Consider the following 13,770-nt stretch of genomic DNA (forward strand, 5'->3'; position numbering starts at 1 on the left):
ATACCAGAGAACAGCTACTTAAATCTAACAACTGGTCTAAATTCAAGTAACCAGAATGTGTGTCAGAGTACTGGCTTGTCAGAAGTCCTTAAAGGTTTTTAAGAAGGCTTCTTAAAATACTAAATTGGTATATAAGTACTAAGCTAAACAGACCACATTTTTTAAAACCTGAAATAATTAGTCTTAATTCATAAAGATTCACTTGCTTGGTTATTTTTAATACAACTTTATTATGATCTAAACAAAAAGGAATGGGAATGACAGTAACAAACAAGATTTACCACTGAATACTGTGATGTGACTGCAGCAGTCAGATGTGAAACTCAAATAGGGAGTAAATTGCAGTCCAAAACAGCTAAATATGCAGGTCCAAAATGAAGGAAATTTTTTTAACTGCCACATTCACTCCAAAGCCCATTCTCTCTTTCAGCATCCCAAGATTAAAGCACATGTTCTGCTCAGCTATAATAATAAAGTGGCAAACACGCTGCACCACTGACATCACAGGACAGTTGCCTATAAAACTAGACTTCTGACGCTGGGCTCCAGCTTCACTCCCTCACAGATCATCATCCTCATCTGGCAGTGCAGTGGTTTGAGCAATCTGTAAAAGGGAAAGAGATACATTCAGTGCTGTTCTAAATTCTGCATCAATACACACCTATCCTATTCCTACGCTCTTTATGAGAATATCTACCTGTAAGTCTTGCTCATACTGTGCTGCCAGTGCTGGATCCATAACGACCTCTGGTGGTGCGAGAGCAGGCATCGCCACAAATTCCAAGTTGGGATCTCCAATTAGCTTTCTGGCCAGCCAAAGGAACGGCTTCTCGAAGTTGTAGTTGCTCTTGGCCGAAATATCATAGTACTAAAAAGAGAACAGAAACCACAGTCACTGTTTTTGCTGTAATATGCTACGTGTCTTGTCACAACAAAACCCCAACATTTGTGACACAAGCCTGTGCATACACAGGTATACGGAGGGATAAAACTTGTAAGCACTGGGCCAAAATTCTATGAAGTTTAAAAAATACAACTGAACATTTCTATGTAAATCTCAAGTTTATCTAAAGTAAGCACAGCAGACAATTTTGTACACATCCAAGTTCTGCAAAGAAACAGCAAGCGGCACCCTTTGTATGGCCTTAAACTCATTATTGTTTTTTCTTGGCACACATCATAGATCAACCAACTGGATAACAGATCATTAGAATCATGAAACTGAGTTCTAGTCCACAAACTCTTGTGCCACAGTAAATTTCTCTTTAAGGTAACGAAGCACTCTGAAGACTATTCTCTGTCCCATAAGCAGTGGGGAAAGTTTTATATCTGTATTTATTGCCAATATGGCTTTGTATGGTTTTTGTTTACCAAGTTTACCAATGAGTTACCAGTCATCAAATGTTATTTACCATCTTCCTTCCACTTCACAGATTTAACTTAAAAATAAGCTATAAATACAGGCCATCAACAGAAAACAAAGCAGATTCAAATCTACAAGACAGAGGACTTTCCACATTAACTTGCTAAACATTTTGAAATCCAAGATTAGAAGCCATTTACTGAGGATGAGGCCCTATTTAGTTCTTGCAAAACAAGTGACTGTTTCATATACAGCTCCTACTAAAGAGAGTTGGCATATTACCTGCAAATTCTTCTTCCTGTGAAAGACAATTGACTTTGCTTTGACTTTCCTGTCCTTGATATCCACTTTGTTGCCACACAACACTATAGGGATGTTCTCACAAACTCGTACCAAATCTCTATGCCAGTTAGGTACATTCTTGTATGTAACTCTTGATGTTACATCAAACATTATGATGGCACACTGAGCTGAAAGAAGAAACAGTTTATAGATTTATTAACAGCTATAATGCACAACAATAGACAGCTGGCAAAGCTACAAAAATGAGCTGCAGCACTTCTGCCTATGCAGAAACCAGGACAAGTCAAGCAATAAGATCCTCCATCTTAAACCCGTAACATAGCTTAGATGGCGAAATTGTGCCAAGGGTACAAATCTGCTGCTGAAACACGTAAGAAGTGAAGTTTCAGAAGAAATAATAATCAAAACAAGTGTTTATTCTACTCCACTTACCTTGGATATAATAGCCATCTCTGAGACCTCCAAATTTCTCTTGCCCAGCTGTGTCCCATACATTAAATTTAATAGGACCTCTGTTAGTGTGGAATACCAGAGGATGGACTTCGACACCCAGGGTGGCTAAAAGATAATGAATATTCAGTTAGGATATTGCTTGTGATGGGCAAATGAACACAGCGTGCAAGTCAAGATTTCAACTGGACTATCAAGCAATAAGGAAAGTGACTGTGACTAGGATAACCAAAGCTGCTGAGACTTGTTTTGATTTACAGAACTATTAGCAACTTTTGGACTGCTTTGATAATTGTGTTTACCAAAACAAAACACAGAGTGGTGTTTGCCACTTCAAGGTTCCCGCCTCCACCATTCCCCCCCCCCCCCCCTGTATTGTAACCCTGTATGCTCTTGGGGAATTATTTCTATTACCAACTATCATTTCTTCTCCTAGCAGTCACTCAGCAGAGAACAAAAGCTATATATTTTCATGTAGATTATGGCCAATCTTAGGTTTCTACATTTCATACAAAATTCAACACTCTAAACCAGGGGTTCCTAAAATGGTATCTGTGGGCACCATAGTACCCCCAAGCCCTTTTAGAAATTGGGTGGGGCCAGGTGTGGTTGCTGCCCAGGAGGGCTTCTGATTGGCCATCGGAGAACTGATTGTTTGTGCAGTTTCAAATAACATTGTTTCAACAATGGCCAACACAGCAACTTTATTCACTCTGCAATTCTTCTTTCCCAGTGTATTTTTAAAAAAATTACTCATTTTATCCCCTGCACTTCGGCTTCCTCTTTATGTTGCTCCATCTCCTGTGGCAGCCATTTTATGGCTGGCTCCACCTCCTACAGAAGCTGCACCCATCACCCTTTGCTTGAATTCTAAATGCCCATCAAAAAGGATAGGGCCTCCTGCTCTAAACACCTGTGCAATAGAAATTGCTGTAGCAAAGTGGTTAAGTTGCTGGGCTCCAGACCATCACGCTGCTGGTTCGAATCCCCATACTGCCATGAACTCTGCAGGTGGCCTTGAGTAAGCCACTCCTCTCAGCCCCAGCTCCCCAGCTACAATGTGGGGATAACAAGACTTTCGTTAACTGCTCTACTGTGGCACTAATCTGTCCAGAAGAACGGTATATAAGCACACGGCTGTTGTTATTATTACTATTAAAACAATATACAGATATTTTTATACTGCATTTAAGGAACATTACTGGTAACAGATTTAAGACCTTCAACATACCTACATACTTCTTCTCAAATTCACCAGTCAAGTGACGTTTTACAAATGTTGTTTTGCCAGTACCACCATCACCAACCAGAACAAGCTGTTGAAAGACATTTTCAAGTTATACACCACTTTGGCTATAAAAGTATACAGTACCATAGTAAGTTTTCAAACTATATCAATCTTATGGACAAATCCATGGATTTTAGGCAAATAAAATGCAATTACATGAGAACAAGCTACCTTGAAACCAATTATTATAGCTTAATACAAAGATCATAGTCTGTGCTAATTTTCATCTCATCCATGAAGTTTACTGAGTGATCTCAAACCTGTAGCCCATTTTCAATTTTTCAGTGTTTTTATGAAGACAAAAAAGATAAAAGCTAGGCACACCCCTCACCCCTCCCTGAACTCCTTAGAGAAAGGGTGGGATAAAAATATGATTATGTATCTTGCTGGAAACTTCAGTATTTGACAGTATAAGCAGAGCCAAGATTCATTCTAGAGGAATGCCTGAAAGCACTGAATATACGCCCCATCTCTAAAGCTAAAAAGGGTCTAAGCTTGGATATTACCCGAAAACTCAGGTAGGCACAATACAAACAGAACAGGAATCTTCAGTAAAAGGGAGCAATATAATAGTTTTTCAGAAAATGTTTTGAAAGATTCAACTGACTACTCTCCCAGGGGGTATATTAAGCCTCTTACTTATTCAGTTGTTAAATGATATATTATATCCCAGGTGTAACTTAGGTTAAACTATCTCTATTCATAAAAAGCAGGTGTCTGGCCCTGCCAAGAAACAAAAACCTGTGCAGCATATTATTAACTTATCTTCAATTTGTGAAGCTGCAACATTTAACAATTCTTTTGTTACCTGCTTAAACAAGTAAAAAAGTTTGTCAACACATTAAAATCAATGATTAAACTGTTTCTGCGGTCAAAGAAGAGGATGGAAGTCTTCATCTTTACATATCTGAAGCATTCTAAGTCACTGTCTTGTCTCAATCACTTTAGGTCTTATATCTTGCTCTTCAAAGCATTTATCAGGGAAGAGTTTAACAGAAGTTTGGGAGGGAGCATAAAAAGCAAGAAGCTGCTTTTTAATATCCTACATTCATACTAACTTTTTACACAAGATTTAAAAAGTTGTACATGTTTACAAATAAGACTGTCAACTAGCAAGACACATAAGCATATTTACCATTTGCTACTGACTAATGAAGTCTCAATCCAAATATATTTTAGTAATTTGAAAGAAACACAACATAACATTTACCTTCTCACTGACAGAAAGGTATCCTCCAATAATAGTAATATCCAAAACAGCCTCCCGCGTCTGCCTTCACCCAAAATATTTCCAACTCACCAACTAAAAGGTTTACTAAATTGGTTTCCTGATTAAACTGACTACAACTAAAAAATCTGGAAGCTAAGCACCAACTTCACAAAGCACTTGGCTTTGGATATAATCTTCTCCTAAATCTGCAAATCTATACACTTACATAGGGCTTTAGGAAATATATCTGGCCTTTCTTCCAAGTAAATATGAACCAGTTGGAGTAAATCCAATGTCATACACTTAAAAGAAAGTTTTACTGAAATCAATTATAGTTTTTAATGTTATTTAAAATACATCTATGCTGTCGTCCCATCCATTTTAGTGTAACCAAGGGAATCCACACAAGCCTTTCTGTGTACCTGCATGCCATCTTCTCATACAATCCTAGCACATGCCAGCGTCAGACTACTGATGACACAGCTACCTTGGTGGCACTACAGAACCATGGTCATAGAGGACTGTTCTGCCACATCCACATGAGCTTTTACAGGTACGGCTATGACAGTAGAAGTGGGCAAAAATCAAAACCTATACTGCTTTCTACTTAGAATCAGAGGGTTGGAGGGGATTTCTAGAGTCATCTAGTTCAATCCCCTGCAAAATGCAGCGAATTCCCAAATATCACCACCACCACCCCGCCCAAAACTCCATTAAGATGCCTAGCCAAATTGGCCTTGGGAAAATTGCTTCCTGACCCCAAGGTGGCGATTGGCCTTACCCTGGGCATGTAAGAATGAGTTCTGATATAACTCTTCCTGTCCTCCCTCTCATGATCTGCCTAGGTTCACAGAATAAACATTGCTACCAGATGGCTATCTAGCCTCTGCTTAAAAACCTCCAAAGGAGGAGAGCCCACCACATCCCAAGGAAGCCAGTTCCACTGAGGGACCGTTCTGTCGGAAAGTTCTTCCTAATGTTTAAAAACCCTTTTGATTTAATTTCAACCCGTTGGTTCTGGTCTGACCTTCTGAGGCAGCAGAAAACAACACTGCTATTACATTTTCATTCCCTCCTAGTTTGAGTGAATGGCTGGTTCTGACATCAATTTTGACATCTTGGTTTGTTGTAGCTTGCCTTGCTTTAATTCTACCAATTAAATAGTTTCAGGTAGGTAGACATGTTAATCCAGTGTCACCTTAGATTTTCAGAATATGACTTTCCAGAGTCAAAGCTCTCTTCTTCAGATACCTGATATACATTGCACCAATGCAAAGTTAATTTTAAAAAACTGTTTTCCAACTGTGAAACGACTACACCAGACCAAGGGAGTTTTGACTCTCAAAAGCTTATACTCAGGAAATACAGTCAAGGTAGTACTGGGTCTATTTCTAAAAGAAAAAGCCTCAACGTGTCACCTCTTGTTCCGGTTTCAGAAGGGAACAATGAGGGGGAAGGTACAGAGGGCAGGTTTCCCCAAATACAGACGCCTTCCTGCCCTGTTCCTTACCTTAAACTGCACTTGGGGTTCTCCTTGCGGGGCGGCCATGCTGCGTCTGAAAAGAAAGGAAAAAGCAAGGCGTGACTCAAGCGCTCCGTGCCATCCCGTCGGCCCCGCGCCACAAAGGCGCGACTTCGCTACTCATCCGGGTCAAGAGGGAGGAAGCACTCCATGGCGGCGGCCCTGTTCATTTTTTACTCCCCCCACCCGCCTCAAAAATCCGCACCCGATGGCTCAACACAATGAAGAAAAGAGGAAAAGAGGAGGAAGCCATCTCAAGAAGAAAAGAAAGGGGCCCGGCCACGAGCCTCGCCAGCCGCCGCCGCCCCCTTTCAGTCCACGGCGCGCCCCACCCGCAGAACACGCGGCCCAGCAGTCGCCAGCGGCGAGGCCCGTCGCTGCTTTCCCTTCCCCGCGCCCCCCCCATCCCCACCACAGGGCAAACGCGCAGGCGCATTTGCCCTGTCCGCGCGCCTGCCTGCCTGGTCCCCCCCCCCGCCCGCAGCGCGGCGGCCGCGCGCTTTCCCAACGGCCTTCCGTTAACGGCCGCCTAGATTTGAAAGGGGGGGGTCGTGAAAAACTAGGGCTGAGGGAAAAGAGAGGGGTGGGGGCGCGCTTCCTTCCTTTCTCCCCTCCCTCTGCAACGCGTGAGCGAATAAAGGGGCTCTTCCTTCTGGCACTTTCTACGCCGCCACCGACCGCGCGAGGCCGCTCTGGGTTTCCAAGCGAGGCTGAGGGGGGGGGGGGGCTCCCTCCGCACACGCCGCCTTTCCCCTCTCGCCTCCCGCCTCGGCCTCGCTCGCTCCCTCCCTCCGCTCACCGTTCCCGAAGCTTCTCTCGCTCCCCTCGCTTCGCTTTTCTCTTTTTTCCCCCTCAGCGAAGGAAGATGGCGGAAGCGCGGCGGTTCAAATAACCCGTGAAAGGAGGAGGAGGAGGCGGCGGCGACGACGCAGACGCAGCAGCGCGGCCAAGAGACACAGAGAGACGCGGGCGGTGGGGAAGGAGAAGGAGGAGCCTCCCTCGGTCACATGACCCGGGCGCGCATGTCGTCGCGAGGAGGCGCCGCCCGCTTTTTGGGGTAGAGAGACGGAGGCAGCGCGCGCGCGCCCCAGCCCGCTCTTGGACGAGGTCCGCCTGAAGGGAGGGAGGGAACGCGCACGCGCGGACGCTCACGTCGGCCGCCGGTTGATTGGCTCGCTCCTTTGTGACGCAAGGAGAGGTGGGAGAGCGCGCGATCGTTCTGTCCCGCCGTCGCTCCTTCCTCGTCCGTCGCAGTCGTCAGGCCCTCGGCGCGTGCACAACCGCCAATGAGAGTTCTGGCGGGAAAGGCTCCGTCTCCCTCCCCCCCCCCCACTCGCTTCAGGCCAGTCGGTCAAGCTGGGCAGTTAGGAAGGGGGCGGGGAGGAAACAGCCTTTTCCTCTCGCCAGCTTTGATGGAGGGCTGTAATAACCGTCTTGTGTTTTCAGTAAATGTTTTCTGTCGATCCCTATCTGTTTTATAAATAAATTTAATTTAAACGTTATATATATAACAGATTTATATAATTATTAAAAATAAATTTATAAAAATAAATTGTTCGAGAACAAGATAAAAGAATAAAGCAACAGATGACACATACCATATGCAGCCATAAAGCCAACAGACCCCTTGCCTCCCTTGAAATACCTCCGGCACTATTCTTTTATAATGTATATTGTATATATAATAATACAGCCCTGTCACCTTCATAAAAATGCCCTGAAAAATTACATTTTGCAGTAGATAGATACAGTTGCTGTTGTTACTCTCGTCACTGCACTGTTAAAGCTCTGTGCTCAGTTCCTGCCACCCTAAGAACTGAGTGAAGGGCGTAACCCTGATTTATTTATTTATTTACCTTATACGTGTAGCCTACCTTTCTCTCTGAGGCTCCCAAGGTGAATTACAGAATGCAAACTATTTTTAGGATAAGGTATCCAATGAACAAAATATGACTGGGATTACAGAATTAGAATATAATGGGAAGAACTGACTAAGGCAAAATGTAAATTAGTGGAACTGGAAAGGAAGAAGATAATTCAGTAATAATGAAATCCTAAACAGAGTTACTCCAGTCTAAGCCCATTGATTTCCATGGGCTTAGACTGGCGGAACTCTGCTTAGGATTTCATTGCAAAACCTAGAGTAATCACTGAAGTAGACGACAATACAATTCTGTTCCTTTATAAAAGGAACACTCTAAGCTCTTCCATTATACAACAATTTTAATCTCTTTATAAAAATGTCCTCCTGAACATTCCTTTTTTTTTGCATTCCTGATCTCCTTAGACAAGCCATTCCACAAGATGGGAGCTACTGCAGAGAATATGTTTGAACTGGCAGTTGCTGATTTTGCCCATTTGTAGGGTGGCATCTTCAAAAGGCTTGTGTTTAGGATAGCACTCTTTGAGTAGTAACTGCTGTACATAACATCTCACATTATATAAATTTAATCTATATCTCATAACTTAGAAACATAGAGCTGAAAGGGATCCTCATGGTTCATCTAGTCCAGCCCCCTGCACAACACAGGAAATTCACAGCTATTCTCCCCACCTCCATCAGTGACCCTGTTCTATGCCCAAAGAAAGGCCTGGAGAAAATTCCTTCCTGACCCCAAGGTGGTGATCAGCATTACCCTGGGCCATATAAGAAAGGGCCACAAGAGTCTAGCACTGGCTCATCCCTTCATGCTCTCCCTTTCCTGATCTGTGTGCATTCATATTAAGTGAGAGAATCATCATAGCTGCCAGATGACCATTTAGCCTCTTCTTAAATACCTCCAAGGAAGGAGAGCCTCCACCTCCCAAGGAAGCCTGTTCCACTGAGGAACCACTCTGTCAGGAATTCTTCCTAATGTTTAGCCAAAAACTCTTTTGCTTTAATTTTAACCTGTTGTTTCTGATCCAACCTTCGGGCGCAACATAAAAAAACTGTTCCATTCTCTATGTGACACCCTTTCAAATACTTGTAGAGGACTATCATATCACCTCTCAGTCATTTCCTCTCCAAGCTAAACATACCCAACTCCTTCAACCTTTCCTCATAGGACTTGATCTCCAGATCTCTCACCATCTTTGTTGCCCTCCTTTGGACACTTTATTCCATGAATACCCTTGCTAGGATTTTGACCTATTTATCCTTTCTAGCACAAAAAGCTCTTATTACTGTCTATGTCAAACTACATCTCCAACACTCTTTATCTTTCATGAGCTGTAGATATACTATCATAGTAAATAAAGTGTGACAATACTATAATAGTATGTGTTAGAGAGTTCTTGTATCATGATTTTGGGTGAATGTGAGTGTTTAATGATCAGGCATGCAAATCGCTTGTAGTGTGAACGCAGTCTGTAGATTTAAAGCTGTGCTTCACTATATGTTGTGTTGCCTTTTTTATTTAAAACATTTATGTACCGTCTTCCAAAACTGTTTAAAAATTCAAATGTCCGTAGTTAAACAAAATCAAAATAAAGCAACATAAAACCATAGGATAAATAATAATTTTCAAACTAGAATAACAGAAAGCAGAAAGCAAAACCATATACGGAAATGGGGGCGGGGGGTTCCCTCTCATAAGGAGGGAATTATTGTCTATCAATTTGAACATGAACATCTTTTTATCATTCAGGTTATTTATTTATTATTTATTTCATTGGATTTCTATTCCACCCTCACCACAAGCAGGTTTAGGGCAGATTAAAGGTAAAGGTAGTCCCCTGTGCAAGCACCGATTCAGTACTGACCCATGGTGGGGACGTCGCATCACGACATTTTCTTGGCAGACTTTTTATGGCGTGGTTTGCCATTGCCTTCCCCAGTCATCTACATTTTACCCCCAGGAAACTGGGTACTCATTTTACCGACCTAGGAAGGATGGAAGGCTGAGTCAACCTTGAGCCGGTTACCTGAACCTGGCTTCCACCGGGACTGAACACAGGCCGTGAGCAGAGCTTGGGCTGCAGTACTGCAGTTTACCACTCTGTGCCACGGAGCTCTGCCAGGGTGGATTACATCATTTAAAACACAGGTTATTTGCACTTCTGTGGAAAAATAGGAAATGAACTGATCTAACACAAAATGCCATTTTATTACAATTCTTATGTGATTCTGTTGAGTTATTTTGATTTGTTGCTTTATTTGTTGCGATTACAGCTCAGGCAATAAAGCTGATGATGAAATCTCAAGCTACATAAAGTAAGGGATGAGGATTTTTTTCCTCTCCTGGGAGTTTTTCAGTTTGCCTCTAGAGGTCAGGAAAGGAATTTCTGTAGCATTTTCCTTCATCTCTATGTAGTTTGGTTGAGGGTTTGCTACCACAGTGGACTTTAATAACAACAACATTTGATTTATTTACTGCCCTTCAGGATGACTTAACACCCACTCAGAGCAGTTTATAAAGTATGTTGTTATTATCCCCACAACAAACCCTGTGAGGTGGGTGGGGCTGAGAGAGCTCTGAGAGAGCTGTGACTGACCCAAGGTCACCAGGTGGCTTCAAGCGGAGGAGTGGGGAATCAAACCCGGTTCTCCAGATTAGAGTCCTATGCTCTTAACTACTACACTAAACTGTGGCTATCCATCAGTATCCTTTGTTGTTTCTCTTGTTTCCCTGTCTGTCTTCAATGGACAAGAATCTTGAAGTTTGTCTATTCTACAAAAGCATCATCTTAGTGTGTCCCCCCCCCCCTTTCTTATGTGATGTTTAATTCTCTGTGACAAGTAATTCAACTCTCACACCTTTTCTGGGGGCATTTTCCAAGACTGGCACCAGAGTAAATAGCCTGTAAAAGTATTTATTTATTTATTTATTTATTTATTTATTTATGTCATTTATAGTCCACCTTTCTTGCTGAGACTCAAGGTGGATTACATAGTGTAAAATTAGTACAATCAGTATCAAGGACATTTCCGTACAGTGTCAAGGACATTTCCATAAAGAATGTCAAAGGATTTTACAAAGACATAACATTAGCAAGGATCCAATACAGAGTTGAAGAATTGCTGAAACAGAACATAATCAATTATAGATTAGACAACATGAAGCACAGATAATATATAGAATTACAAATTTAAAGCAACAGATAATATGTAAGGTAACATAGTGGTGAAGCCTATGGTGTAGTGGTTAAGAGCACGGGACTCTAATCTGGAGAGCCGGGTTTGATTCCCCACTCCTCCACAAAGCCAGCTGGGTGACCTTGGGCGAGTCACAGTTCTCTCAGAACTCTCTCAGCCCCACCCACCTCACAGAGTGATTGTTGTGGGGTAATAATAACACTTTGTAAACCGCTCTGAGTGGGCATTAAGTTGTCCTGAAGGGCGGTATATAAATCGAATGTTATTATTATTATTATGGTCCCTAACTCATTAGCGATTTGCGAAGCATCTGAGACCCCCTCCCTACAATACAGCCCTCCCATTTGAGTAAAAAGCCTTTTTGAATAATTACTAAATGCCATTTAAAAAAAAAACACCTTATTTCAATTTATTGAGGGTTTGCTACATAGTGTCTGAGCTCCTATTCAGTCTATAACTCTCGCAACAAATAGGGTTGCTAGCTCTGGGTTGGGAAATTCCTGGCAATTTGGATATCAGCCATGGAGGGCTGGGTTCGAGGAGAGATCTCAGCAAGGTAGAATGCCATACAGTGTACCCTACAAAGCAGCCATTTTCTCTATCATCTAGAGATCAGTTGTAATTCCAAGACAGCTCAGAGCCCCACCTGGAGACTGGCAACTGTAGCCACAAAAGTTTCAGTCATTCATGCATCAGGCCTTTGGCTGGCTGTAGTGTAGTGTAATGGGTTAAGCCATGAGCCCCAAAGCCCTCTTTCAGTTCAAATCGTAACTTCAGCTTCCTAGAAGAGCCACTATATTTCAGGCCTTTGTCTCCAACATGGGAATAACATGCTGGCTTTTCATGGCTGTTAAGGTTTCCTGTGAGAATGCACATGAAATGCCTTGAACACTCTAGGTCTACAAATGTCAAGTATTATTTTCCTCATTTAATGGGTTTCCATTGGTTGTGCTCTAACAGGTTACTTTCCCCTCCTCCACTCACCCATCATGACTAGCCTTGTAGAGGAGCTGCTGCTACTATATATACTACCTGCAATATATACTATATATACCACCTGCGAAAACAATCAAACCACCTGCAGAAACAATCAATTTTTTGGTTGTTGTGGGTTTTCCGGGCTGTATTGCCGTGGTCTTGGCATTGTAGTTCCTGACGTTTCGCCGGCCGTGAAAGCCTTCGACAATAAATCAAATTTTTATTCTTTTGCAGGAGTTCTGTCTCTTGCATTTACACAGAATGGCCTTAGGCAAATGATACAGCCTCAGCACACACACAAACACCCGAATAATTATGAATAATAAAAGTACGATTGGGTTACAATGATCCATGCTACAATCACATCCAGAGTAGATTACTGCAATGCTCTTTATGTGGGGCTGCCTCTCAAGATTGTCTGGAATCTTCAGTTTGTCCAAAATATGATCACCAAGTTGATGTCAGATGTCAGATACAGGGATCATACCACCTCTGTGTTTAAAGATCTGTATTGTCTGGCTGCCTCTCTGTTACTGGGCAGACTTCAAAGAGCGAGTTTTTATGCTGCAAAGTTTTTAACATTGCCGGTTCTTATTGATGGCTGTTCTAACACATAAGTGAGGGTGGTTTCACTGTTGTCACACTGATTTTATTGTTAGATTTTGTTTTTATTATTTTAATTTTCATTTTTGTGTTCACATTTTTATTCCCACAGTAACCATCTCAAAGCAGTTTTTGGAGAGGCAGGGTAGAAATCTTCTAAATAAATAAACGCTTATAGGTTTGCAGTAAGGTTTATAAAAAGATAATGCATGTAAAGCACTTCCAACCCTGAAAGCACTATGCAAAAGCTAGTAATTATTATTTATAGACTGTACAAGGAGGGTTTAGAAGAATGCTCCCAGATGTAAATGTGCCCAGTAGCAAATGTACAGGAAAACAAAAGGTCTTTCTCTCTGCCTTTTCCCCTCCTTCCTAAGACAGTAAAATCGCACTTTGGCGCTTGCCAAAGAAAAAGTACATTCTTTCCAGCCTGTCCTAGTTCATATAGAGAGAACAGGACATACTGTGGGAAACTACCCTCTCCAAATCTATTTGTCAACAACGATGTCATCTTCTATAAACAGCTGTACCTTTTAAAATCCTCATCTTGACAACAGAATTGCTTCTTTGGTCCAGAAAACAAGGTTCATTCTGTTTCATACAGGGACCAGCTGGATGCCTTTGGGGGTATCACGAGCACAGTGTAGAGGTAACAGCCATTCCTTTGGGTTATCACCAGTCTTAATCACAGACATACTGCCTCTGAATGTGAAGGTTCCATTTTACCTGTCATGGCTATAGCCCCTGATGGAGTAATGTGCAGGGCTTTTTTTCTGGGAAAAGAGGTGGTGGAACTGAGAGCGGAACTACAAGTGACAAAAGGCACAGGTTGGACACTTGCCAGCTTCCCTCAAGTTTTGATGGGAAATGTAGGCATCCTAGTCTTGCAGCTTGGCTCTCTGACTGCTGTCCAATGGACTTTTCAACTGTCACTTGTCCAACATTCCGCCAAGCTGCCTACATTTCCCATCAAAAC

The 13,770-nt window shown here is 42.3% G+C and overlaps 1 protein-coding gene across 1 annotated transcript; it reads right to left on the minus strand.

Annotated features, from left to right (window-relative positions):
• Positions 1 to 210: 210 nt before the first annotated feature.
• On the minus strand, positions 211 to 7,126 carry RAN (RAN, member RAS oncogene family). Its single transcript, XM_054996919.1, has 7 exons — positions 6,936 to 7,126; positions 6,125 to 6,170; positions 3,348 to 3,432; positions 2,099 to 2,224; positions 1,646 to 1,833; positions 698 to 868; positions 211 to 604 (listed from the first exon to the last, which is right to left on the minus strand). Exons 2-7 carry the CDS (start codon positions 6,161 to 6,163, stop codon positions 560 to 562), a joined length of 654 nt encoding a protein of 217 aa, XP_054852894.1. The 5' UTR covers positions 6,164 to 6,170; positions 6,936 to 7,126; the 3' UTR covers positions 211 to 559.
• Between the last annotated feature and the right edge of the window lie 6,644 nt (positions 7,127 to 13,770).

Source organism: Eublepharis macularius, chromosome 13 (genome assembly GCF_028583425.1).
Source record: "Eublepharis macularius isolate TG4126 chromosome 13, MPM_Emac_v1.0, whole genome shotgun sequence".
In the NCBI taxonomy this organism is placed as follows: Eukaryota; Metazoa; Chordata; class Lepidosauria; order Squamata; family Eublepharidae; genus Eublepharis; species Eublepharis macularius.

Bases quoted from the DNA above. Each gene is read 5' to 3' on its own strand.
- RAN (XM_054996919.1), bottom strand. From the start codon at position 6,163: ATGGCCGCCCCGCAAGGAGAACCCCAAGTGCAGTTTAAG. The intron at 2,225-3,347 runs GTATGTTGAAGG...ATTATCTTTTAG, and splicing joins ATTTGAGAAGAAGTATGTAG to CCACCCTGGGTGTCGAAGTC. The intron at 1,834-2,098 runs GTAAGTGGAGTA...TTCTTCTTTCAG, and splicing joins AGATGGCTATTATATCCAAG to CTCAGTGTGCCATCATAATG.